The sequence below is a fragment of the Dermatophagoides pteronyssinus genome, unplaced genomic scaffold (assembly GCF_027571235.1).
Source record: "Dermatophagoides pteronyssinus isolate colony J.1.1.1.1 unplaced genomic scaffold, Derpt_VIB-CSIC_2022.12 sq0029, whole genome shotgun sequence".
Lineage (NCBI taxonomy): Eukaryota > Metazoa > Arthropoda > Arachnida > Sarcoptiformes > Pyroglyphidae > Dermatophagoides > Dermatophagoides pteronyssinus.
Genome location: NW_027461553.1, coordinates 310,169 through 336,984, shown reverse-complemented (window position 1 = coordinate 336,984; position 26,816 = coordinate 310,169). Strand labels below are relative to the sequence as shown.

Genomic DNA, 26,816 nt, shown 5'->3' with positions numbered 1-26,816 from the left:
CAATGGTAATTTTTAACCTCACTTGCTTTCATTATGACCATTCCAACACATGTTAGCGAACGATACGTAAAAGTCGAACATTGACGCTTCATTGTCAAATTTGGCATTGTGACTTTAACTTTACGAAAAAAAATAACATGGCGCGCCAATCTAACAAAGAGTAATTCATTTGTTTGAATCATTGATGGCAGCCACCAAAAAAAAAAAATTCAAAATCCAATTATTTTGTTGCGGTTCTTCTTTTTTTGTTTCTCTCGATCTCAAAATCTTATTCAATTATATTCATTTCCAACCAAATAAAAAAATTGTCTAATTGTTTTATTTGATTTAACCAAATTAGAAAAGGAAACAAATTTCTTAGTTTCGAGAATTGATTTTTGATTTTCCCTCGCTTACCAATAACAATGGAAAATGCATTCGCTTCATTTTTTCTCAGGAATTTGATGGAATAATTAAATTAGCCAAAGATTTGAATGGATAGTGATATTGACGATATATGACATAACAGAATCGAAATAAAACCCGAACAAATTTAATTGTCGTGTGAATAATATTATTATTATTTGCGCAAGAAGAAGCAGAAGAAAAAAAATTATGATTTAATCATCAAAATTGATAAATGAATATCCATAGAAAAAAAAACAAAAACAAACGAAACGAGAAAAACAAAATTCAACAATCAATAAACATCAAACAAAACAAAACCGAAAAAAAGAACATATCATTTCAGGAAATAATAACAATCGATTATTTCGTTCATCACCAATTTTTTTGCTGTTTCCACAATAAAAATAAAAGTCGTTCATTACTTTGTTTTTTGATTGATTGATTGATTGATCCAATTAGTTAGCATTGATTTTTGTCCAGAAAAATATATATTTTTGGTGTATGTATTTGACAGTTAAAATAAAATAAATAATTTTTTTTTTTCTTTGGTATTCTTTTCAACAATTTTAACCCTATTTTGTAATTTAAAAAGTAGATAAAAATAGATCTGTGTTCGTGTGTTTTGAATTCATCATAATTAATCGATTAGTGGTAGGTGTTGTTGTATGAAGTAAATAAGTTTTTTTTCCATTGAATAAGCTCACAAAATGGCTGAAGATGATGATGATGATGATGATAAAGATTTCTATAGATGATGTTTGTGTTTTTTGGTTGGTGTTTTTGGTTTGATGAAAATCTTTCATTTTTTCGTTCAAAATGTTATCTCTTGAAGATATTTCGATGGACATGGTACAATTTTATCATTTTGGCCAGTACGTACCATAATAATACCACTCATTTCATCCGATACTTGAATGACAATCTAAAGATTTTTGTGAAAATGAAAAAATTATTATTCAAAAATGTTTTTTTTGGGCTAATTTGAATTTGATCAAAATATAATGATGATGAGAATAATTAAAAAGTTTTTTTTTATTCAGTAATAGAACAAACCTGTTCACGAAGTAATTTAATTGCAAATTCACCATCAGTCAATTGAACAGTATGTATTACTTGTAATGGACGTTCACCAGGAAATAATTTCGTTACATATTTTGATGGGAAAAAACCAACTTTTCCCATACATTTTCCTTGCCACCATTCTGGATCGGTTGTATCGACAACAGTTACCATATATCCAGCTCTAATAATATGCAATAATAATAATAATAATTTGCATTAATTTAAACGTCATTGAAAATCATTAAACTTTTTTTTTTGATCTAATTTTACCTTAGATTAAGCTCATCAATTTGTCGGCTACGAAAATTATATAATACAACAAATATATTGGTTGGTAATAAACGTTGTGGTTTCTAATGATAATGATTAGGAAATGGTTATAAGACAAACAACGAATGAAATATATAAAATATTTACCGGTGATGGACATGGTGAACATTGTAAATCCTGTATAAATATTTGATCATCACGTTCAAATGAACGCATACGACCATGTATGCCTAATTTAAAACGTTTTGTCATTTGACAATATTGATTTGATGGTGGTGTTGATACGGTTGATGATGGTTGTGTTTGTGATTGTTGTTGTTGTAATGATATAGGAAGTGATGATGGTTGTGATATTGTTTGCGGCTGTTGTTGTTGATTAGCTGTAGGAGGAGGAGGTGGTGGTGGCTGTTGCGATTGCGGCTGGATGGATGATGTTGTTGTTGCGGTTGTTGCTGATGGTACTACTGCCGCTGCTGCTATAGTAATCGATAGTATCGATAAATTTCAGAAATTTTCAAACAAAAAAAACCAAAACAAAGTAAATTAAATCCACGATGATGAACCGAACAGGACGACATCCAAATTCAAAATGAAATGACAGTAGTTTTATTTTTGTTTGATGAAAAGATTTTCAAATTTGTCCAAAAAAAAACCCGAAAATAATTATGATGATGAAGTTTTTATCATTATTTTTGATATATAAAAATAGAAAATAACAACAACAACAACAAGATTATAATCAATAATTTATAAAGATAAACTATTCATAATGAAATAGATAGTGTGTTGTCCAAAGATGATATAGAAAAAAAAGTTTATCATCAAATGAATGAATGCGAAATAAAAGTAAAAAAAAATTTAACGCGTAATGGTTTGGTTCTGGGGTTAACAAAAAAATCTAAAAAAAAGATTATCGTTATTATTTTTGATGATGGAATCTGCCCAGATGATGATGACAAAATGTACAGAATATATTAATAGAATATTCTGTACATTTTGTCATTTTACCCCTTTTTTTGTTTGCTTGATCAAAATTTAGTACATTTAGCCTGTGCCTATATTTGAAAATGTTCATTAAAAATTCTTTTCGTGATCAATCATCATCATCACTAATTTATTTATTTTTTCAGCAAAAAAAACGGGATCAAGTTAAAACCGATAAAAAAAACTTTTTGATATTTTTCGAAATTTATCATCATAAGATATATGAATGAATGATCGATATGGGGTTAAATATCGGAAAAATGAGAACCAGAGGTTTTTCTTTTTGTTGAAAAAAATTTGGTTTCGCAATTTACCAATACTAAATTATTCATCATAAATTTCAAACTTTTACTCGTTTTTTTCCTCTATTCGATTACTTTATCTAGATAATTTATTTAGATCTGGTTTTGCTGTTGTTTTAGATAATTAACATACATTTAAATGTTGAATAATGATTAATCAATTCATTTGAATCATAACGTGGTGGTGTTGGTGATTGACCAACAAGACCAACTGTTGGTGGTAATGTTGCTGCTGTCGTTGATGATGTTGTCGATGTTATTGATGATGATGTTGTTGTTGTTGTTGTTGCTGTAGATGGCTGTGATGATAAGTTTGATTGTTGTTGTGTTAATGGATCGGCTATATTGATTATCATATCACGACGTAAAAGTTGTTGTTGTGGTTGATGATAATGATGTGAATGATGATGTGGATGATGATTAATAGGCGGTGGTAATTGTAATGTTGGTGGTATTGGTGGTGTTGAAAAATTTCTTTGTTTTTCTTTTAATGTTTCAGCCGATTCTGGACTATCTAAACTTAAACTTTTCATACGTAATGTTAATTTTTTTTTCTGTGGACTATGTGGTGCTGAATATGCTTGCTGTTGTTGTTGTTGTATCATTAATAATGATGGATGTTGTTGTTGTTGTTGTTGATGAACAATGGACAATGGTTTATTAATTAAATTACTATTTCCACCATTTGTATTAAAATAGGCAATACTTGGTAATGTACGATTTGTTAACATTGGTGATTGTTCATTTGAATTATTTATTGATGATGTTCCACTAATATTATTATAATGTTGTTGTTGAAAACGTTGTAAATCTGATTGTTGTTGTTTAATCATCATTGAACCATATTGTTGTTGATGATATTCAATTGTTGATTGATGAAATTCTGAATCAGAATTACGATGTGTCATTTTTATTGATAATGATGATGGTTGTTGTTGTTGACAAGATAAATCTTGACGATGCGGTTGCTGACCATGCATTAAATTCGTTTGACTACCTGTTTGAAGACTATCATTACTACCTTGCTGCTGTTGATGTGTTTGTTGTCGATTACCACCATTATTATTATTATAATTTTGTTTAATTGAAATTGAACCCGAACTACCACTACCAGATCCAGAATCTTGATTATTATTATTATTATTATGTTGATGTTGATAATGATAATGTTTATTATGATTACCACCACCACCACCACTACTACTGCCAGAATTTGGATTATTAATATTCGATGTTGATGAATGATGATGATAATTATGATGATTAATTGATTGTTGATTACTACCACTACTACTGTTATAATTTGAATAATGTTCAGTAACTAATTGTGCACATTTACGTGCATCAGCAGCCGCACGTAATGATTGATAAACAGGATCATAATTTTGATATTCTATTGAAAAAAATTGTAATTTGGAACCAGAAGAGAAAAGGGAGAAAGGAGAAAAAAAACAAAGGAAAAATTGATTAATTCTGTGTAGACACAACAACAACAAAGAAGAATATTCTTTGTTGTAACCAAAACAACCAACCAACCAACCAAAAAACAAACAAACAGAATAAATCAAGAGGAGGGTGATGTGCAAAAGAAAGATATATGGTCAAACAAATAACAAACACGAATAACCAAAGAATTCTCAGTCGGTGTTTTGTTTGTTTGTATATTTACTTTTTAACTAACCAAAAAACCATAATAATCTTTAATTTTCTTTGGTTTGGTTTTCTCACACACTGACAGGGAAAACATGAAATGAACCAAAAAAAATGTCACATTATTTCAACTTGATTAATGAATGAATGAACCACCATCATAGGTTTTTTTTTGGTGATCGTTAAATTCATTAACACATAACGATAATGAAAAAAACAATAATAATAATATTATGACCAAACACGAAATAATGGTTATACCAGAGAATCAGAATATAATGTTTTTTCGCTGGGAGAGAGAGAGAGAGATTTTTTCCTATTTAGATTCTTTATTTTTTTTTATTAGCTTAGTCGACATGGTAGGTAGGCAACATTGATAGCTGGTAGCTGGAATATTCTTTTTTAATATTTTATTCAAATATCCAAACAACAAAAAAACAATCTACATTTTAAGGGAAATTTTGCTTTGCTCTATGTGTGTGTGTGTGATGTCCGAATCAAAACAAAGCAAAAAAAAACATGGAAAAAAGATTCATAAAAGTTTCGTTTCTAGTTCATCGGATCAACAGAAAACTGTTATGGTTTTTTCTTTTTAAAAATGGAAAAAATGAAAATATGATGAACTTTGGAATTTCAAAAAAAACAACTACATTGTTATGATAACATTGTTTATGAAAATATCAAAAAAACAAAACGCCCTTATCGGAAAATAGAATATTTACAGCAACAACAAACCAGTATCTGTAATAACTGGTTATCATAATAATTATTTTTAATGGTTTTTCAGGGCTACCGTGTATTTGATGGGGAAAAAACAACAACAGTGTTTACAGATCATTCTGAGTGCAAAAAAATCCACCTTATTTTATCACTGAAGAGAGAGAGAGAGAGAGAGAGAGAGAGAGAGAGAGAGAGAGAGAGAGAGAGAGAGAGAGAGAGAGAGAGAGAGAGAGAGAGAGAGAGAGAGATCATTATAATAATGATTTTCAAATGGATTCCGGGGATTCTTCAAAATTCCAAAAAAAATGGAATTTTTTTTCTGTTTTGTCACATGGGTCGAAATTGTCTAGATTTTTTTTTTGACAGATTAAACAAAACAAAAAAATTGTGTGTGTGTTTGAATTTTCTTTTTCTTCATTGAATTCTGTTGAATTTCTTTTATAAATGAAATAAATGTCAAACAAACAAAACAAAACGAACAAATGTTGAATGTGTTTTCGGGAATTTTTGTTGTCAGTGTTGATGGAAAGAAAAAAAACTTTCAATGTTGTCAAACACACACACTCGCACGGAAAAACAACAAAATATGAACCAGACTGACCATCAGAAAATCTGGATTATCATCAGTGCCAAGTGTGAAAAAGTTTCAAGAAATTCAAAAAATTTCAATTTTAAGAATGAAACAAAAAAAATAAGAAACTTACTTTCATCATCAATTTGTGGTATAGTAATTTTGGTTTCCAATTCGGATGCTGATTTTTGTTTACGTAATAAACGTGGTTTAGGCTAAAATAGAAAAACAGAAACGAAAGAAAATTAAAATTCATTGATAAAATAATTATTCATCGAATATCATCATTATCAAAATTCATAGAAAGAAAAATGTTTTCTTGTTTGCCGAAAGAAGAAACTTTTTTTTTCGGTGCAGCATATGGTTTGGCAAAAATATTTATATAAACCCTTTTCAAACATAATATTTACCTTTACCTGTATTTAACCAGGGAATAATTTGTTTTTTTTGTGTGTAAAACTTTTTCTTTTGAAACTTTTTTTCTTCTTCTTTGCTACTAATTCATTTGGAAAGCCAAAAAAATGATGATGATGATAAAGAACAAAGCAAACAAGTTCTTTTGCAAGGATTCAATGTTTTTTGTTTGTTTTTTTAAAACAAAAACGGGTGAATTTTGAAACAAAACAAAACGATTCAATTCTCATATGTGAATCATGTGATGAGAAACTTAAGGGAAAAACCTTGAATTTGTTTAAATTCAATAAAACTTTTTTTAAAAAAATCTTTTGGCTAATGATCAGTGATTGTTGTAAGTAGGCAAATGACATTTGGATTAGAAATACCAACAACAACAACAACAACAACAACAAAAAACGTTCCAATTAAAAGAAAACAACAAATATTTAAGAAGAAGAAAAACAAAACAAGCAGCAAAAACAAAAGAAAATGAACAAAATCAAAAAAATTTTTATTTGTTTCAAAGAAATCTTAATTGAAAAGAGAGAGAGAGAATTGAATTTTTTGCAAAAAGATTTCCTTGAGAAAAACAGCGGAAAAATATAATCGCTAGGGAAGATCAGAAAGGCAAACACAACACAACATAACAATACCTGATCAATATTTGATTAAGAATTTTGAAATCGTTTCTCTCTCTCTCTCTCTCTCTCTTTCTTGATTGCCTGTGTTTTCGACAAATAATATTTCCTGGGAAAAAAAATTCAAAAGCTCAATTTTTTTTGATGGAATCCAAACAAAAAATTCTGTTTTCCATTTTGTTATTTGTTATCAAAGTTTTGTTTTGTTTTCAACAAATAATCGTATCGAATAACAACCGAGAGAGAGAAAGACAAAAAGAAAATTGAATCGATATTCGAATAAAACTAAACAAAACTTCACGCAATAATATAATCAGATGATGATAATCGATTATATCGATCCGGAATCCTCTTTCCTAATCATCATCATCATCGAAAAATCATAAATAAAAAGTATTGATTACCTATTGTTTGATTAAATATTCTATCCGTGGTTGTTTTTCAATTTTGGATTTTGTTGTTCGAGGAAACAACGAAAAAAAATAATCTTTTTTTTCAATATTACAAAATCGTTCGGAAAGTTAATGCCATGATATTTCGATTGCATTGGATAGACAACAAAGAAAAATTTTGGCATTAAATTTCTGGACAGTCAAAAAAAAATTATTTAAAAAAATGCATTGCAGGAAAGCAAACATTTTTTTCATCATAACTAAACTAATCTGATCTGTTGAAATTATCAAACAAACAAACGTCATCATTTTCCGAGGGAAATTTTTTTTCACACTTTTAAATCAAATCAACACAAAAAATAAAATAAAATAAACAAATAAAACATCCATATTGTGTATATGAACATAATGAACTGAACTGGACATCCGTTCCATATAGGCCTAAAAAAGAATTTTAAATGTAAACATCAAGTGCGGGTATGAAAAGGGATTGTCAACAACAACGACAACAAAAACATTCCGTTCACCCGTATAATTTCCGAAATAAAAAAAACCGTAGAATAAATTTCCGGAATTATAAGAATGGCAGTATACAATTTTTGCTGGAAATGTTGTCGTTGCTAGAAAATTAGATTTTCGTTAAAAATGTCAATGACTTTTTCTTTTTCCTTTTCATTTTATATAAAATATAATTAAGTTTTTCATTTTCATTTCTTTATTCGAGTTTGACTTATTTGTTAAAATATTTATTTATTTCATTCTGACTTTCCTGAAACCTTGGATCATTCATAAATGATAGGACAGTTGAGTGATAATAACCAAAAGAAAAAATTTTAATGGAAATTTTTCATTATAATTAATTTAATTAATCAAAATTTTAATCTTATTAATACTTTTAATAAAAAAAAAATAATGACTATAATTTAATTATTCATTATATATAATTATTACTTTTATAAATATTATTCATTCATTCATTCATATTGTCTGTTTTCGTTTTGCTGTTTTTTCGTTATTTTGCAAATGTAAACTTTGCAAAATTTGGATTTTTTTCGAGAAAAAATATATCGAAAAAATCCTTTGGAAAAAAAACTAAACAAAAAAATTCAAAATCCTTTCTTTTTATGGCGAAACAAACAAAAAAATAGCTAAATTGAATGCAATAAATTTGAATTGATTTGAATATGGAAGCCATAAAAAAATATTTTCAACAACAAATAAAAATATAGAGGTAATTTCGTTTGTTTGCGCGTAAACATTATTACACAATATTATTCAAATAATAGAATGTTTGATTTGGTTATTGGATTTTTTTTTGTTTTGCTTTTGTCTATTGATTTACATAATATTGATTATTTGGCACATTGTTGGCTTTTTTTTGTTGTTGTTGGCTTTTGTTTTCTTTGGAATTCATTATTGTGATAATCTCTCGTTCGATTTTGATATTCTTTTGAAAAACAATCAATGAAAATGAATGAAAAAACGAGCTAAATTAAATGAATATCGAGAATTTTGTTTTTCATCCCGAAATAGATTGGTTCAATTGGAAAAAAAACCCTTTTTTTCCCTGGTAAAACAAACATGGAAATTTTCCAGAAAAAAGTTTTCGGAAAAGTATTTTGAAAAAAAAATGAAAAAACTTACCTGACATTTTGGTGCATTCTCTTGACATTGTCCATGTACATTTATTTTACATAATTTACATTTAAGTCCTTGTCGTGAATGGCCTTTTCATTGTTTCATTTGGATTTTGGTTAAAAAATTGAATCAAATCAATGTTTTTTTTTGTTTACAAAATACAAAATATTTCAAAAAATGAACACATACCACGTAATATTTCACGACAAACATCACAAGCTGTAATTTTTTTATAAGTATATTCTTGAAATGCATGTACACCCAATTGTACCGATATACGATATGCACGTTGTGCTTCCAAATTTGCCAGATCATTGTTTCTATTTTTTTTTTTTGAGAAAAACGAAAAAACAAAGAAAATTTGTAATTAAAAAAAATTCTGTAATTCAAATCAAATCATGATCAAGATGATGATGCTGATGAAGTAATTAAGTGTTAAATGATCATCAAGCATCAAGTTGCCTATGGCGTTTATTACAGCATATATCTTTTCATTCATTCAATCACCATCATTCGTTCGTTCAAACATTTTTTTTTGATGATTTTGCATTAACACATTCCAAACACACACACACACATTTATGGGAAAGAATTGAATGAATTCATTATAGTCGTCGTCATTATTTTGATAGGAAGAAGAAAAACAAAGATGATCAATGTTGATTATCATTACCTAAACCATATGGTTGATAAAATTGTGTACGATATTTCCCACCGGGTTTTTCTTCTTCTTCTTCTTCATTATCATTGACCAGACCCGTGCCAGACCCGAACATTCACAATTCACAATATTATACAATAAAAAAAATGGTCAAATTTGCAATTATTCTAATTGGAATGATGATGATCATTATTATTATACAAGTAATAATAATGATAATGGTAAAAACTACATTTAGAGATAAATGTATTTTCTTTCACCAAAAATAAAATAATGATGATGATGATTTTCTTCGTATTTCGTTATTCGTTTTGCTTTTTTTCACCCCCAAAACAACGAACAACGAACGAACGACGAACAACAATCACCATAATCATCATTATTTATATTTGAATTTAAGAATGGAAAACAGGAAAACCAAAAAAAAAAAATGTTAACAAGTTAATGTCGAATGTTCTTTCTTTTTTGCTGGTTGAACGAATTGAGCAGGAAAAACAAAAACAAAACAAAAAAACATTCGAATTGCTTTTCATAAATGACGTTATCGAATGTTTTGTTTGTTTTGATTTTTTGATTTTCAATTTGATTTTTTTCAATTTGATCAATGAGTATTTACTTATTGCAAATTATTACCCAATCAATCAATCAAAATATATCTTTTAATCTAATTTAGATTGATTAGGAATCTAAACGAAAAATTAATTATCATGATTAATGTATGTATTATATTCCCAACCAACACAGCGACCCACAGGACAGGGACCGGTGGAAACAAATCGTTGGAGAAGCTATGGACCTCAACGGACCGTTAAGCTTTATTGATTGATTGATTGATTGATTATATTCCCAACATTTGATATTGATTTCAACTTCGACTTTTTTGTTTTGTTTTGTTTTATGAATATCGAATATCATTAATAATTATCGATAATAATTTTGTTTTGGTTTTCAAGTGAAATATGATCGCCAAATGAAAAATGAAAGATCGAAACCTGTCAAATTAGTTGAATACCGTTTGTTTTGCGTTTTTCTGGAACGAAAAACTAAAATTGGTCCATAATTTAATTACACTAATGAATGTGGGTGAATGGATGACAATGAATCTCCCAAAAGTGAAAGGATGATAATTATGAAAAGAAAAATCTTTAAAAAAGTTTTTTAAAAAAAGTTTGTGACATTTTTCATTTTCATTTCAAAAATCTTTTTTTTTTTGTCATTTAGGTTTGGTTGAGTTTTTTCAACGGCAAACTTTACCGGAAATTTAACTTAATTAAAATAAACTTTACGGGCAACAACTTGTGAGACATGAAAACAAGAAAACTAAACGAAACTAAACAAAATTAAACGAAACGAAATCTTTTTTGTTCACCAAAATGAAAATGAAAATCCTTCATTATTTTTGTTTCCTTTGGTTATATTTAGATTTCACAGGTAAAATCTTTTGATTTAATGAATTTGGAATCAATATTATTGATGTTTTTTTTCTGGTTCTGGTTCAGGTTCTCTCTAATTTCTTTTGGTTCAATTTTTCACCTGCAATCAGTATTTTGTTGCCGTCATCATCATCGTTGCATCTTCATCATTTTTTTTAATGATGAAAACAATGAAATTTAATGAGAAAAAATTTGTTCAATTCCGGTAGGAAAACAAGTCAGCCAACAAAATGTTTCAGAAAATTTCTCAGAAACTTTTCCCGAAAGATTTTCTCATAAAGAATTGATTAAAACGAAAAAAAAAATCGATTAAACTTTGATTCAATCATCATATAATTATTGTTTTATTGATTCTACAATAATAATATCGATAAAATCAGAAAATCAAAAAAAATCAAATTCAATTTTATTGAATGAAATGAAATGAATTCAATGTAATCGATCGACCGAAACTCGAAAAGAAAAAGAAAAGAAAAAAATTGATGAAAAGTTTCCATTTATTTTCGAACGAACAACAACAACAACATTAATTCTATATTCTCTCTCTCTCTCTCTCTCTCTCCCAGAATCTAATGAATTTGAAAGTGGTTGGAGATGAAGAAAGAGAGAAAAAAAATCCATCAAAAGATGACTTGGTAAAAGGCTTGAATTTTCTCATTTTTCAAATGGAAAATATAATCAGGCGAAAGCAAAAAAGCAAAAATACGAATGAATTAACACACACGCACAACAGGAGATGAACGATTTCTATTAAACAGCACATAACCCTTTCCTTTCCATTTTTTTTCTGATTGCAAAATGATATTCATCGAATTTTTTTCTTTTTTTTTCACTTGATAGGATTCTATTTTTCATCATTTTTTTTCATCGAAAAATCTTTTAACCCCGAAAAAAACATGAAAACGCTTGAAAGAATCCATAAAAAAAACTACCTACCTACCTACAGAATCAAAGAAAAAGAAGAAATCAAACACATTTGGGATCAACAACAACAACAAAAGTACTTGCTGTGTGGAAATAGGTAAGTAAAAAAGAAAGGTAGGTAGGTATCCAAAGATCATGAATATTAACAACAAACAACAAACAACAACAAAGATGTTTAATTCTCTTGAGATAAACAGCAAAACAAAACATAATAATGAAAATGTGAAATTGAAAAAAAGAAAAACCGAATATTCTTTATCAATTTTTTTTGTTTCTTTTGAAAGAAACCTACTTAGAAAAAAAGGCAATCTTTTCACTTTTTTTCGTTCGTTTGTTCAGATCAACAACAGAAATTGAAAAAATTCTTATTGTCGAAAATTAATTTCTTTTTTTTTCAGCAACTTTCTGAAGTTTATATTAACTCTTAACACTCCAATGTCCCCTCTGAGGGGACATTTTCCATTAGAATTTTTTTGTTTGGAGTGTTAAGGGTTAATTTTTTGGTTGCTGTTGTTGTCATTTACAGTTTTCAACAAACAGAATATTCTTCTTTTTTCATTTTCAATTTCAATTTCAATATCTAATCTTACAATCAAACAAATGTACAAAACCAAATGTTGATTACAAAAAACATAATCACAGAACATTATTATCATGTTTCTTTGGTTGGTTGGTTGCCCAGAAGACACTCAAAATGTGTTAACACTCAGAAAGAATTTTCTTTCTTTCTTCCATTGACAAACGAACAACAGAAAAATTTCATTTTAAGCTTTTTTCCCCTATCTTGATATTAAGGCGCCAGAGAAAAAGATTGAAATTTTTTCCATATTGAAATTTTGAAAGAAAAAAAAATCCATATAATCAAAAATGTTGTATGCGTTTTTCCTTTCTTCTTCTCCGTCTTCTGCTTTTGATAGAAAATTACTGGAAGAATACTGGACTACAAATCGTTCTCTCTCTCTCTCTCTCTCTCTCTCTCTCTCTCTCTCTCTCTCTCTCTCTCTCTCTCTCTCTCTCTCTCTCTCTCTCTCTCTCTCTCTCTCTCTCTCTCTGTGTGTGTGTGTGTGTGGGTAAATATTTGTGGAGTGAATTTCTGAAGCAGGTGTTGAATTTCCGAAGAATATTCTTTCACATTCTCTCTCTCTGTGTGTGTTTGTGTAATGTTATTCTTGTTTTTGTTTTCATTTCTTTTGGTTTGGTTTGAATGCGAAATTTGAATTTTTTTGTTTTTGTTTTTTGTTTTGTTTTGCCCGTTGGAAAACAATATACTCTATGTATATTGTTTGGGCGGCTACCCAAACAGCAAATAATGATGATGATGATGACGATGATGATGGTCAAACTATATCGATGATCACCGATATCGATTATTATGATGACCATAACTTTTTTTTTTTGTCACTTTTACTTGCTCCGGATCAAATTTCCATATTTTTCGCTCTCTCTCTCTCTCTCTCTCTCTCTCTCTCTCTCTCCGGCGTTTTTGATCGAAAAATTTTTCTGGAATTTTTTTTCCGGAAACTTTTCTGAAAAAAATTTTCCGAAAACTTTTTTTTTTGCCAACCCATTTAAAATTGAAACAAAAACAGAATCTCCTTTTTTTTAAATTTGATTTTGATTTCATTCAAAAAAAATTGTGTGATTCTCGAATAAGTAAATGTTTCTCACACTTTTTCGGTTATCTATAGCCATCCATTTTCAATTTGCAATTTGAAAGAAAATTGAAACAAAAAAACTTTGATGGACATTAACATTGACAACTTTATCAAAATTGGATTTGGTTAGTATAGTTTGTCGAGAAATGAATTGAAAAAAAGTAGTCAATCTTTCACTTTCACTCACACACTCTCGATTGACATCATTAAAATCATCATCATCATCATCATTGAAGTTGAACCAAATATTTGATTCAATAAACATCAAAATTTCCTTTCTTTTTTTTCAAATTATTTTTCCAAACTTTTGTAACATTTGAAACAATTTCGGTTTTCGATTTCCAAATTTCCATTTTGTTTTTGTTTTCGCCTCAAGTTTTGTTTTGCTCGAAAACAAAAATACACATCAAACAAATCTACCGGCAACTCAAATCTATTTCGATCCAGAAATGATTAAAAAAAAAAAATAGAATGATTACCATCAAATAAATGCAATAAACATGTTTCCATATATATTATATATGAATAAAACACCAAACTAAAACATCATCATTTCGAGAAACAAAACAAAAACATTTTATTTCAATATTTATTGATTGAATGCAAAAAACAAAAACAGCAACCAAAAACAAAATTTGTCCATTTTTTTGTTTTGTTTGTTTGTTTCATTTTTCTGGATTATCAAATGATTGATTGATCATCATATTCTTATTTAACCCTCGGCTATCCATGTGGGGTCAAATTTGACCCCAACGACATTTAAAACTTCGCCATTCGAAAATCTATCGACAAAAATCAATTTTCTCTTGAATGATCGAAGCTCTATGTTTATTGAACATGATAGGCAATTTTCACCGTTTTCCGACTAAAAATAGTGGAGAAATCATCGATTTTCGGGATGAAGTCTAAATGTGCATAACGTAAGTGCTGTAGGATCCCTACCAGCCATCACTTACGTTATGCACGATCCCAAATTCAATAGGAAAATCAAAATTTGTTTGCCGCTTTGTATCATTAATGATATGCTTTTAAGACAAAATTTTTGATGAAATTTTAAAATTGATAATATTTTCTAAGAGTTGAGCACAAAATTTTAGATTATTTTAGCTTTCTAACATAATTTAAAAGCGATCAAAGTTGGGGTCAAAAATGACCCCACATGGATAACGACGCGAGAAATGCTGCGTGAATAGCGGAGGGTTAAAACAGAATTTTCTCTTTTCTCCAATCCGAAATGCATTATTCATTGTTTGTTTTGTTTTGGGGTTCTTATTTCAATCTGATCGCCATCAACATTATGGAATCTGAATCAACATGAAAATGGCTGCACTGCATCATTTCGTATTACGAGAGTAGAGTATATCATATGTCAGAAAACCAAAAAAAATGATTGACAAATTCCAGAAACTTTTTCGGAAAGAAATTTTACTTTATTTCTTTTCTATATGGGTAATTTTTAAGGTAAAAATTTCATTTTTCCCCTTCTATTTCAACTCAAACAAACACCTATTTTGACTATAAAAGGTATTTATATGATGAATAATGAATATTTATGAATGACAATAATATCGGTAAATTTGCCCGCAAAAAAAAAAATAAATCAATCATTTATGTTTCCGGGAAAATTTTTCAACAAAATTGAAAATTTTTAAAAAAATTAAAATTTTAAAATTTCATTTCAAATGTCAAGCACACACATTTTTTTTTGAATAAATATTTTTCTTCTTTTACAACAACAAAACAAACTTTAAAATGCAAAATGAATATCAAATTTCTAAAGAGCCGAAAAAACTTGAAGAAAGAAAATTATTCCCATTATCATCATCATCATCATCATTATCATGATGATAATGGTATTTGGCCATGGAATCTTGTTTCACTCATTTTCATTTTTCAATATTTTCTTTTTGGCCTTTATTTACACTTAACAATGGATGTTGAAAAATAATAATGAAAATTGAATGAATGAATGAAAACCGTAAAAGATAAATAATTCAATGACGATCGATCGATCCATATTTTCAATGATGATCGACAACCTTGTTTTTTTTCTGTTATTGTGGCCATCATTGAATTATGAATTTTTTTCTTTTCTTTTCTTCCTTCTTTTTGCATTCTGCATTCATTCAATTCATTCATTCAGTTTTCGCTTAATAGACTTTCGATTGAACCGAATTCTCTCTCAATATTAAGCCATTATTATTTGAATAGCATCTTATTTTTTTTTATTCAACAAATAATATATGGTTGAATGAATAATTCTGTGGCTGATTCTGCAACCCAGAAAGAAGAGAAAATTGATTGGAAAAAAATTTTCGGAAAATTTTCTCATATCAAATGTCGAAAAAAAATTATCAAATTTTGCTTAGGCGAATCTTTCTTCTTTGTTGAAATCTTTTTCCTTGAAAAAATCTGTTTATCAGAATTTTCGTTTTTCTTGGGTAAAATGTTTCAAGGAAAAAACTTTTTTCGAAAAAAAGAAATTAAGAAAAAACTGATTAATTAACTGATCATCATCATCGTCATTATTTTTCTGATAATGATGATGATGAATCGAATTATAATTAACATCTTAATTTGGTAATTTCATTCGACTGTTTTTTTTGTTCATACATTGAAAGTATCTCTGATTATAACCATGATGATGAAAAGGGATAAGGATAATTATCAGTTTTTGGGGGTGGGTGGGAGAGGGTTAAAAAAAGAGGAGTTTATTTTTCTTACCTTGAACCACTACCACTACCACCACCAACTGCTGTTAATTTTAATGAACGAAATGCTTTAATCCATTTACTTTTAACACCGGTTATAGCTGATGTTGCTGTTGTTGATGATGATGATGATTGTGAATATCTTCTTGAATCATTTGATAATCTTGATGTATCCATTGTTTGTTTGGTTGTTTGGTTTTTTTTTCTAAAAAATGTTTTTTTGTTAATATGCAAAATAAACTTTTTGTACGAAGCCCAAAAATTAAACCCAAAGATCAATGATCAAATAAGGCACCAAAAAAAAAATATATTCATCATTTTAAATTAACCCAAAACCAACCAAAAAGGCAAAATTTTCATTTTTAAAAAAAACTTTTTCGTTTTTCACATCACATCATCATCGATGATTTTACTTTGTGTGTATGGTGTTACCATAGTCATTCGGTTTTGGTCGTTCGGTTAGTTTTGGTTTTCGGTTTTGGTTGTAATCACAATCAAGTCTTGATCAAAACTGCCGACAAAATACATTACCAGCAAAACAACAACCAAGACCGAATCAACGAAAAAAAACGAAAAGCAAACAAATTTTACCATGCGTCATTCACCCGTAGTAAATAGATATAGAATTCCTATAGAATTTTTATATATAGAGAGAATTTGCGAAGGCCTCTTAGGTTAACAAAATATTAATGAAGAGGAATTCTGTTTTTCTTTTCTTTTTTCTGTATTCTGATTATTCTGTATGATGATTCCGTTTTTTTTTCATTATTCTGAATAGGAAAAATTGTCATGATGATGATAGTGCGCTGAAATGAAGAATCAGAAGAGGTGAAAAGAAAGAAAAAACCAATTCATTCATTCAGTTTTTGTTTCATCATACATAACCATAACAATTCAAGAATGAAAACCAAAGAATTCAGAATCGAAATAGAATCATATATGAAAAAAACCGGTAAAATAGGGAAAAAGAAGAAAAAGAAAAAAGCATATTTTTGTCAAAGAATTTCCAACAACAGCCATTCTCATCTCATCTATCTACCTACCTACACATTTCGAATATGATATTTTTCTGAATGAATGAATATTTCTCTCTCTCTCTCTCTCCCTCAATGATAACCCGAGAGAAAAAACCGAACAAGAACAAATTGGTAACCTTAACACCAGGTAACCAACCATGCTCTATATATATAAATTAGGAAAACAAACAAACAAACAAAAAATCCAATACAATCACCTCAATACAACCACCCCCATACATATTTTTTTTCATTCATTCCATTTACGTTTCTGTTTTGGTTTTTGGTTTTGGTTTTGTTCGCTTTCCATTGATAATTACATTTTAATCAAATTGAATATCGATTGATTTCCTCTATCATTTCTCTTATCAGTTTTTTCTCCCTTGAAAATGCGCCAATTTCAACATAACCGATTGTCATACACGAACCATATTCTTGTTATACAGACATAGACAGACATATAGACAAACTCAAAACGTTTGCATAGCCGGTATGCAATCAAAATAAAAGCATTTGACATTTTATTACATTAAAATGATACAGGTTTTTTTTCTTTTGAACAAAAAAAAATCATCATAAAAAACGGTAACAAAATGAATATTTTTTTCAAAAAAAAAATTTCAAAAATTCATTTTTATGATGATGATGTTTAAATTGAATAGAATTGGATGGATGTTTTTTCATTTTGGCAATTGATGGAGAACGTAGTGTTAATTTTATTATTTCCATTATTTTTCTGTTTTTTTTTATTTGATTTACGTGTCTATCGTTCGTCGTAATTCAATCTGTCGTAATAAGTTTTTTTTTTGTTTGTTTTTGCATTTCAAACATAAACACATTGTTCACTTCTGAATGAAATTATCTTATTTTACGACCAAAAAAAGACACTGATTATTTGGAATTTTTTAAAAAAACTTTTCGAAAAACAAAACAAAACAAACACTATGCTATGATTTTCCATAGAATTCATGGGGAAAACATCATCAATGGATGCTGCAAACCACACTGTACACCCACTATATCAACAATATCACCACGAATACACACACGACACATGAAGAATATTCTTTTTAATGAAAAGGCCATTATTAGATTATAAAAATGTCTAATAATAATGATTATTATTAATAACAAACAACGAATGAAAAGCATCATTTTGGCTACAATAGAAGAATGGAATTAGTTTTTATTCAGTTCAATGAACAATTCAATGAAAATGTTTGTTTTGTGTCTTTTTTCTTTTTGGTTATTACATTAGTATAGTCCATTCAAGTCTTAATAATCATTGAATGGTTTAATGGTTTAATGATTAGAAAAGAAGAAGAAGAAGAAGTCATTATCATTATTGGATTGTTTTTTCCAACGAAAAACAGAAGCCCGGTATTATTATCATTTTAATACCCCATGTGTGTGAGATTATTATTTATTGGAATTTTCAATTTTTCAGTTAAAAATTGAAAACAAAAACTTTTGGAATTTTCCATGGAATTTTTTTTTCCAAGAAACTTTATGGAAACGGAAATGAGAAAATTTCTTCAATTTTAATTTTGGTTGTTTTTTCGGTACCGGCAAAACAAAATCCGATTAAAATTCATTGAATGAAACAACAACTAGCAAAAGAAAAAACATGATGTGAGAAATAAACATCCGAAAACAAAAAAACCAGAAAACACAGAGAATTTTGGCACAACAAGAATAAATTTTCTACTTTGCTACATTTTTCTTTCTTCTTTTTTTCTACGAAAAAAAAACAATGCACTCAATGCATTATTTTTGTATGTCCTTGTTTTTGGTTGTTTATCCAAACAGAATCTTAATGTGTAACCAAATTAAAGATGACATAAACAATGAGAAGGAGTGAGAGAGAGATTGTGAGACATAAACAGAATATCAAAACAAAACAAGAAAAAAATTCAAGTCAAGGATCATTATTATCAATTGAAATGAATTTTTTTCTATATAGAGAATTTCATTCAGAATATTTTTTCCAAAAAAAAAAAACAAAGTTTTTTTTAAAAGAAAAAAAAGCTGATAAATTTTTTTTTCGTTATAAAGAGGTTAATGTCATTGAATGAATGAATAAATGAAAACTAAATGTACATCATTATTATCAATGGGAATACCAAAAAAACAAAAAAAAACCAAAACAAAACAAACATTAACAATCAATATTAATCGATTTTTGATCAACATCATTTTACTACGCGATGGGAACCTTGTTTTGTTTGGCTGTTGTTGTTTTGGTTCCATTAGACCAGATAATATGATTAGAAAGTATCATTTTTTTACCCTCGAACTTTTTTTTTCGGAGAAGAACCAAGTTTCTTTTTGACAAATAACAGATTCATATTATGCATAGGTAGATGGATGGATGTTTTACACATTTTTCCACGTTTTGTGAATAAATAGATAAAAGCCATTTTCATTTGTTCGTGCGTGCGTGTATAGGAGGAAGAACGAAAACAAAGTTTTCGCTTGTTTCTTTTTTATTAGATGTTTTTGCGAATTTCCAACGAAAAAAAAAAAATCTAATCATTTGAACAGAATTCACCAAAATTGATACAAATAAAAACGTTGAATCAATTGAAATCAAATGGAGAAGTGAATCTAATGTTGTTTTAATGCAATTTCTGTTTCTGTTTCAAAAAACTTTCTGTTTTTTCTGATTACGACTTGAGGACATTTTTTTTTGTTTCAAAAAGATTAAATATCACCCAAAACACAAATGTAAATACAGAAAAGGATGATGATCTAGGAAAAGTTTCAAATCAAAAAATGAAATTCTGTACAGAATTTTTTGGTTTTGTTTTTTGTTGTCATGTTTTGTGTGTGTGTGTGTGTTTGGCTTACAAAATGATTTTTCTGTTTTGTTTTTTCTGTTTTTCTGCTGTTTTTGAATGATTTTCGTTTAAAGTTTTTTCCCATTAAAATGTTTTTTATCGGGAAAAAAAGCGAAAAATAATTGTTGTTGTTGTTGTTATTCTGAAATCTGAAACAATCATCGAATCCCCCGAACAACAACAACGAAAAGTTTTCATTTGGGGGGGGAAAAAGAAGATAAAATGTTTTCCCAGAATAATAAATGTTTTCGATAAAAAGGGGACATTATGATATATACTTTCTCTCCGCGTAATTAGAATGGGGGAAACTTTTCGAAAACACACACACACACAATAGAATGACCAAAACAAAACAAAAAAATGACGGGAAAGTTTTCTTTAGAATTTTTTTTTCTGTTTGTTTTCATCAAGGTTCCATCACCACTAATCACATATCATTAACCAATACCAGTAACGGAAATGAAATTTTTTTTTGTTGTTTTGAAAACCAAAACAAAAGAATTTAACCATTAAGCAGACAACAATAGAGAGAGAGAGAGAGAGAAATCAATAATGATCGAAATTTACTTTTTTTAGTGAAACGGAAATATGATGAAATTTGATATGAAAGACTCCGATCGCCACAGAATATTTTTATAGAATATTCTTGCGTCCAAAGTATTAAAGAATAATAACAGGAGGGGGGAAAATTGTTGTTATATATGCTGAATCAGATTCTGTCAATTATATTTGATTGTTTGCCGCTGTGTTATTGTTGTTGCTATGATGATGATTATGATGATAAGAATTTTCTTTTCTTTATTCTTGAATTTTATTTATGCAACAAAAAAAATAAATTCTCTAACTAAAAAAAGTGACAGACAGACATCACACACAGTGATTCTTGCCCAGAATATTCATGACATTCATAATTTGTTTTTATTTCATTTCATTTCTAAGTTTGTTTGTTTGTTTGGACATGCAGTTGTCCAATTTTATTAGGTCTGTATAAATTGAAATTATTAGGTTTTTTCTTTTTTTTTGTTGGCAAAAAACGATTCGAAAATCAAATCAAATGAAATTAATTTCATTAAAAAAATAAGGGTTGATTGATTGATTGATTGATTGATCGATCGATTTATTGTGAGCGAGTGAGCGAAATTGAAATTGATTTTTTTTTTTGAGAAAAATCGTAATCAATTTGTATGCAATTTCATTTTCGATTTGAAAATTACACAGTCAAGGGATTTGCAATAAATTGCAATTGAGAAAATTAAAATTGTATCAAAATTGAAATAGATTGGATTTTTTTTTCATCATCCAATTATCTTAAAACAATTTTTTTTATTAATCGATAGTATCGATTATATCGATAATGATTGACCGCACCTAATTTTAGATCTATATTGGATTTTTCCTGTTTTTTTTTCAATTACGACAAGATATAAACACTGATACGAATATACGAAAAACATTTTTGATTTTTATTGTTTGCAAATTTAATTATGTAACGAAAAAAAAATTTTTTGATATTTTTTTTCAGAAAAATATTCTAAACGGATTTTCTAAATATTCTTTCCATAATGTACAGAAACGTGTCATTGTTGCACCATCAATAATACGATGATCAGCTGACCATAATACCTGTACAATATGTGCACGTTTAATTTGATCCGAATCATCATCAATAAAACGTGGTAGTTTACGTATACGACCAATAGCACCAATTACAACTTCACCTGGCATCAATACAGGTATACCGAATATACCGCCAATCTATTTTGTTCGTTTTTGGTTTTTATGGTTATCGATAAAAAGAAAAGAAAAGAAATGGTTATTGTTTGTTTTAAATAAGAAAATAATCACCACTACTACTTACCGAACCAATATTAGATAATGTAAATGTACCACCATTCAAATCATTAATACCTAATTGTCCTTTTTGTCCTAATTGTTGTAAACGATTTAATTCATTGGCAATATCTAATATTGTCATTTGATTGACATTTTTAATATTTGGTACCAATAATCCTTGTTTAGTATCCATAGCAATACCAATATTATGTGATTGATGATAAATAATTTTTTCACCTGATATATCTATTGTTGAATTTAATATTGGATATTTTTCCAATGCTAACGATGTTGATTTAATAAAAAATGGCATCAATGATATTGGTATATTTTTTTCATTAGATATTTTTTTCATTTCAGGACGTAATTTAATCAATAATGATAAATCGATTTCTTCACTTAGGCCAAAATGTGGAACTTGTAATGATTTTGTCATTGTTTTGAACATTCCTTTTGTTATACTTGAAAATGGTTCTATACGATCCTTATTCAATGGAATGTTGGATGTCGTTGTTGGTGATTTTTTTATTGACAATTTTGATTCAGCCTTTTTTATTGTCTGCGATGTTGTTGTTGTTGTAGTAGTGTTATCTGCTTTTACATCTATAGTAGGCTTTGCTGATTGTTTTTGTTCCAAATATGTAAGAATATCTTCTTTAAGAATTCGACCATCTTTACCGGTACCGATAACATTGTTTAAATCAACTTTATGTTCAATAGCCATACGACGTACAGCTGGTGTTGTTATAAATTTACCACCACCAAGATAATCTTGATGATGATTATTTTCATCATTATTATTATTAATGGTAGCCAAATTATTATTATTATTTGATTCATCATTAATCATAATAATTTTCTGATTTTCTGGTTCTGATTCTATAATTGTAAATTAAATTATAAAAAATTAATTAATTAATTAATCATTTTAATTAGTTATAAATTATTTATTTATTTATATTTTAAAAAAATAATCAAATTTACCTGTTGAATTATCATCCGATTCAATTAAAATATCAACTAATGGTTGACCAACTTTAGCCATATCATCAATTTGATAATAAATTTTTTTAATTTGTCCATCATAACGACTTGTAATTGTAACGGATGCTTTATCACTTTGTACTTCACAAATATTATCAAATTGTTGTACATGATCACCAATATTGACAAACCATTCTTTTATAACAACTTCAGATATTCCTTCACCAATATCCGATAAATTAAATGATACAATACGATTATTTCCACTTAGATATCCTTGAAACGAAAAGAAAAAAGAAACAAAAAGAAAGAAAAAATGTTTAAAAATTTAAACGAAAAAATAAATAAATAATGACGGATGTATCCGACTACTACTACTTCTTCAGTACCGTTATTATAAATTATTACCCACAAAATGAATAGAACCACATTATTTATATCAAATGTTTTGATTATTATCTTCGAAAAAAAAGATACAACAATCACAATTTAACTAAAAAGATAGATCGATCGATCGATCGAAGATGAATAGTTTTTAAAATGTAATGTAATTTCAAACTTATCATCATTATCATTATGTTTTTTTTTTTTTTTTTTGATGGTCACGATAAACATTCGATTTCTATATCAACCCAACAGAGACATTATTGTCGTTTTCTTTCTGTCTGTCTGTCTGTCATTATAGCATTCTTAAGAAGAATCCATCATTTGTAAAAGATGTTGTTTACCCAAAAAAAATACGTTTTTATAATGTGATCCAACGAATGACAAACTTGAATTTAAACAACAACAACAACAACAAAATAATAAATTATTATTATTGAAAATGCAAGAAAAGAAGAAAGAAAATATTGCTATAACCAAAGAAAATGGTTATGGGAAACAAAAAAATATGACAACAAAACAAAATTCTTCCTTATTTGGTTCTTTCTATTTAGGTTTGTTCGTGCCACTTGTCATTTTTATTTATTTATTTTTTATATTTGATCATATAGGGAGAAAAGGAATGTTTTTGGTGGGGGAAAAACAAAAAACAAAAACATCCGCATCAAACAAACTTAATAAACAAACAAACAAACAACAACAACAACAATAATAATGATGATTATTATGATAATATTGAGCAGAAAAAAAGTGTGAAAAAAATTCTTTCTGCTGACTCGATTCTCTTCAACCAACCAACCAACCAACCATCAAACGAGAAAAATCCAAAATAATCATTTTTTAGTTGTCGTTGTTGTTGTTGAATACTTTGCATTCATTTGCAGTTTTTTTTCTAATATTAATATCTGCAGTTGCAAACAAAAAACAAGGAACAAAATTCATTTCCCATCCAAAAAAAAAAAAAACAAGATTTCGAAACTACGACTACGACGAAGAAAAAGAAAAATCAATTCAAAGAATAAGAATTCTAATTCTTTATGTTTGATTTATTTCCGACGACAAACAAAAACAAAACAAAACAAATGAAAGAAAAAATCCTTCGAAAATTATTCGATTCAATGAATAAAAATGGATGAATGAATGAAAAGCTAATATTTTTTTTGGGATTCGTAATCGAAATTCGTTCTTGTGTCACAGATTTTTCTTTTGGCCGAAAGAAAATCTGGTTGTTTTCAAAGCTAAAACCAAAAAGAAATCGAAAAGAAGAAGAAGAAGATGATGATGACAAAATTATTAATAATAATAACTTTGAATGAATTGACATCATCATCTTTTGATGATGATTATTATTATCTTCAACGAACGAAAAAAATGACGAAGAAAAAAAATATCAAAAGCTTCTTAAAAGTAGTAGTATTATTTATTTTGTTTTTGGCTGATTATAGATTGGCCAATTTCTTGTTCTTCGTTTTTTTGTTCAATCAAACATCATTTGAAAATTGGAATTTATCTTCAAATCTGAATGCACCTGAATTTTTTGTTTTTTTTACTTTCTCAGTCGGTATTTTTTTCTTTTTAAATCCTTTTTTAATTTGCTTATTTAGTTTTTTGTTTCCAAAAAAAAAAAAAAATGAAAAATAATGATAATAAGAACAGGAAGAGAATTCAAGATTATTCAGGTTCACGAAATTCATTTTTGATAAAGAATATAAATTTATTCAATTCAGTTTTTTTTTTTTGGTTTCGGATTCTCTTTTTGTTTCTGAATGAAAAAATTTCTCTCGGGAAACAAAAAGTATTCAAAATGTAAAAACAATGACAATTTGACATTTTGATTTCGATTTTTTTGGCATTGAAAATCGATAGTATCGATATGTGTGTGTGTGTGACCAAACATTCGAAACAAAAAAGAGAAGAGATAATGCTAAAATTAGAATTTTGTTCACTGTATTTAGGAATTTTTTTTTCGATTACAAAATTGATTATTCAAAATGAATTTTAGAAATGAAAAAGGGAAAAAATATTGTTGAATGAAGATAAACGAACCAGAAACACACACATAGACTGAATAATGATTATGATGAACAGGAACAAAAACAAACGAAGAATAAATTTTCATATTAATCAAAAAAATGGAAATTGATTGTTTTTGTTCACATTTCAAAGAATTAGAATTCAAGAATTGAATTTGGATTTTTTTCAATGCTTTTTATCATTCACTCACTCACTCATATCACTAGAAATGTGTCAACAACCAAAAAAAAATGGCCAATCATTTGATAGTTGATTTCGATTTGAAAAATAATTCTTGTCGAAAAACAATATTTCTCCCAAAATAAATTTTGAAAGATCAAATCAGAAAGAAGCAGAAGAAGAAGAAGAAAAATTCAATTGAAAATTCCTCAAAAGAATTTCGAAGAAAAACGAATCATATACAATAACATTTACAGTGGACACTTTAGTAAAACAAAAAAAAACAATTAAAAATGGATTAATTTTCACTATTTTTTCTTCCGGTCACGAATGAATGAATGAAAATCTAGACGATCAAATGACAATTTTTGGGTAATAATTAAAACTTTTTGTGAAAAAAAGTGATAAAATGATTTTTATGTTCCGGTTATAACTACACCCACACAGTCAATTCATTTTGGTGTAAATAGTGTGTTTGTGAATCACTCTCAAAATGGAAAATCTTACTTTGATTCGAATAATTTATAATCGATTGTGAATAACGATTCCATCGATTATTGTGATAATGTGAGTGGAATTGATTTTCATATTTTGTCCGGAATGATAAACATCTTGATGAAATAATTTTTGTCGATGACAACGATGATGATGATGACGAACGAAACCAGATATTTGATCGGATTGCAGAACGCAGAAAGATGGACAACATTTTGGTGACTAAAATTTTCGGAATAACCGCAACAAAAACAACAATAATAATTTTCGGTGATAATGACAAGTTTCTTTTCTTTTCTTCAACATAACATTGCTGTGGATTGGATTTATTTACTTATTATTCAACTTGCTCAATATCGATAAGGTCAGTGAAGAAGCAGAAAATGATATAGCAGACGTCTTTTTTTTTGTTGATGATAATTTCGATATATTCAATAACAGGATTTTCTTCTTCTTCTTCTTCTCGAACAACATTATCAATAACATCATCAGTTTTGTTTCGTTTTGATTATGAATAAAAAGTATCAGCACATAATAAATCCAGTATGACATTAAATTTCAACGTTTTTCCATCCATCAATCGATCGAATGATATCATAATCTCTTTCACAGTATCTTTCTTTTTCTCACTCATTTTTTTAGCTCTTGTTACATCGGTTCAAGGTGACCACCATCAT

At 27.9% G+C, this 26,816-nt stretch overlaps 2 protein-coding genes and 2 long non-coding RNA genes across 5 annotated transcripts; 2 read left to right on the top strand and 2 right to left on the bottom strand.

The window, feature by feature from the left end:
• Positions 1-576: 576 nt before the first annotated feature.
• On the bottom strand, positions 577-16,646 carry LOC113789499 (uncharacterized). Of its 2 annotated transcripts, none has more exons than XM_027339042.2 (9): positions 16,408-16,646; positions 9,200-9,330; positions 9,017-9,099; positions 6,080-6,161; positions 3,139-4,398; positions 1,867-2,195; positions 1,720-1,802; positions 1,441-1,630; positions 577-1,309 (listed from the first exon to the last, which is right to left on the bottom strand). In XM_027339042.2, exons 1-9 carry the CDS (start codon positions 16,569-16,571, stop codon positions 1,199-1,201), a joined length of 2,433 nt encoding a protein of 810 aa, XP_027194843.2. In that variant the 5' UTR covers positions 16,572-16,646; the 3' UTR covers positions 577-1,198. The 2 variants fall into 2 exon arrangements, with proteins under 2 accessions (XP_027194843.2, XP_027194844.2); XM_027339043.2 differs by having other exon boundaries at positions 1,867-2,192.
• Positions 10,272-11,055, top strand: LOC142645915 (uncharacterized). Its single transcript, XR_012846939.1, has 3 exons — positions 10,272-10,387; positions 10,625-10,838; positions 10,893-11,055. It is a non-coding gene; the product is annotated as an uncharacterized LOC142645915 (long non-coding RNA).
• Positions 11,386-22,554, top strand: LOC142645912 (uncharacterized). Its single transcript, XR_012846936.1, has 2 exons — positions 11,386-12,125; positions 21,821-22,554. It is a non-coding gene; the product is annotated as an uncharacterized LOC142645912 (long non-coding RNA).
• Dbct (Dihydrolipoamide branched chain transacylase E2) lies at positions 21,691-26,607 on the bottom strand. Its single transcript, XM_027339045.2, has 4 exons — positions 26,152-26,607; positions 23,068-23,343; positions 22,109-22,962; positions 21,691-22,005 (listed from the first exon to the last, which is right to left on the bottom strand). Exons 1-4 carry the CDS (start codon positions 26,351-26,353, stop codon positions 21,769-21,771), a joined length of 1,569 nt encoding a protein of 522 aa, XP_027194846.2. The 5' UTR covers positions 26,354-26,607; the 3' UTR covers positions 21,691-21,768.
• Between the last annotated feature and the right edge of the window lie 209 nt (positions 26,608-26,816).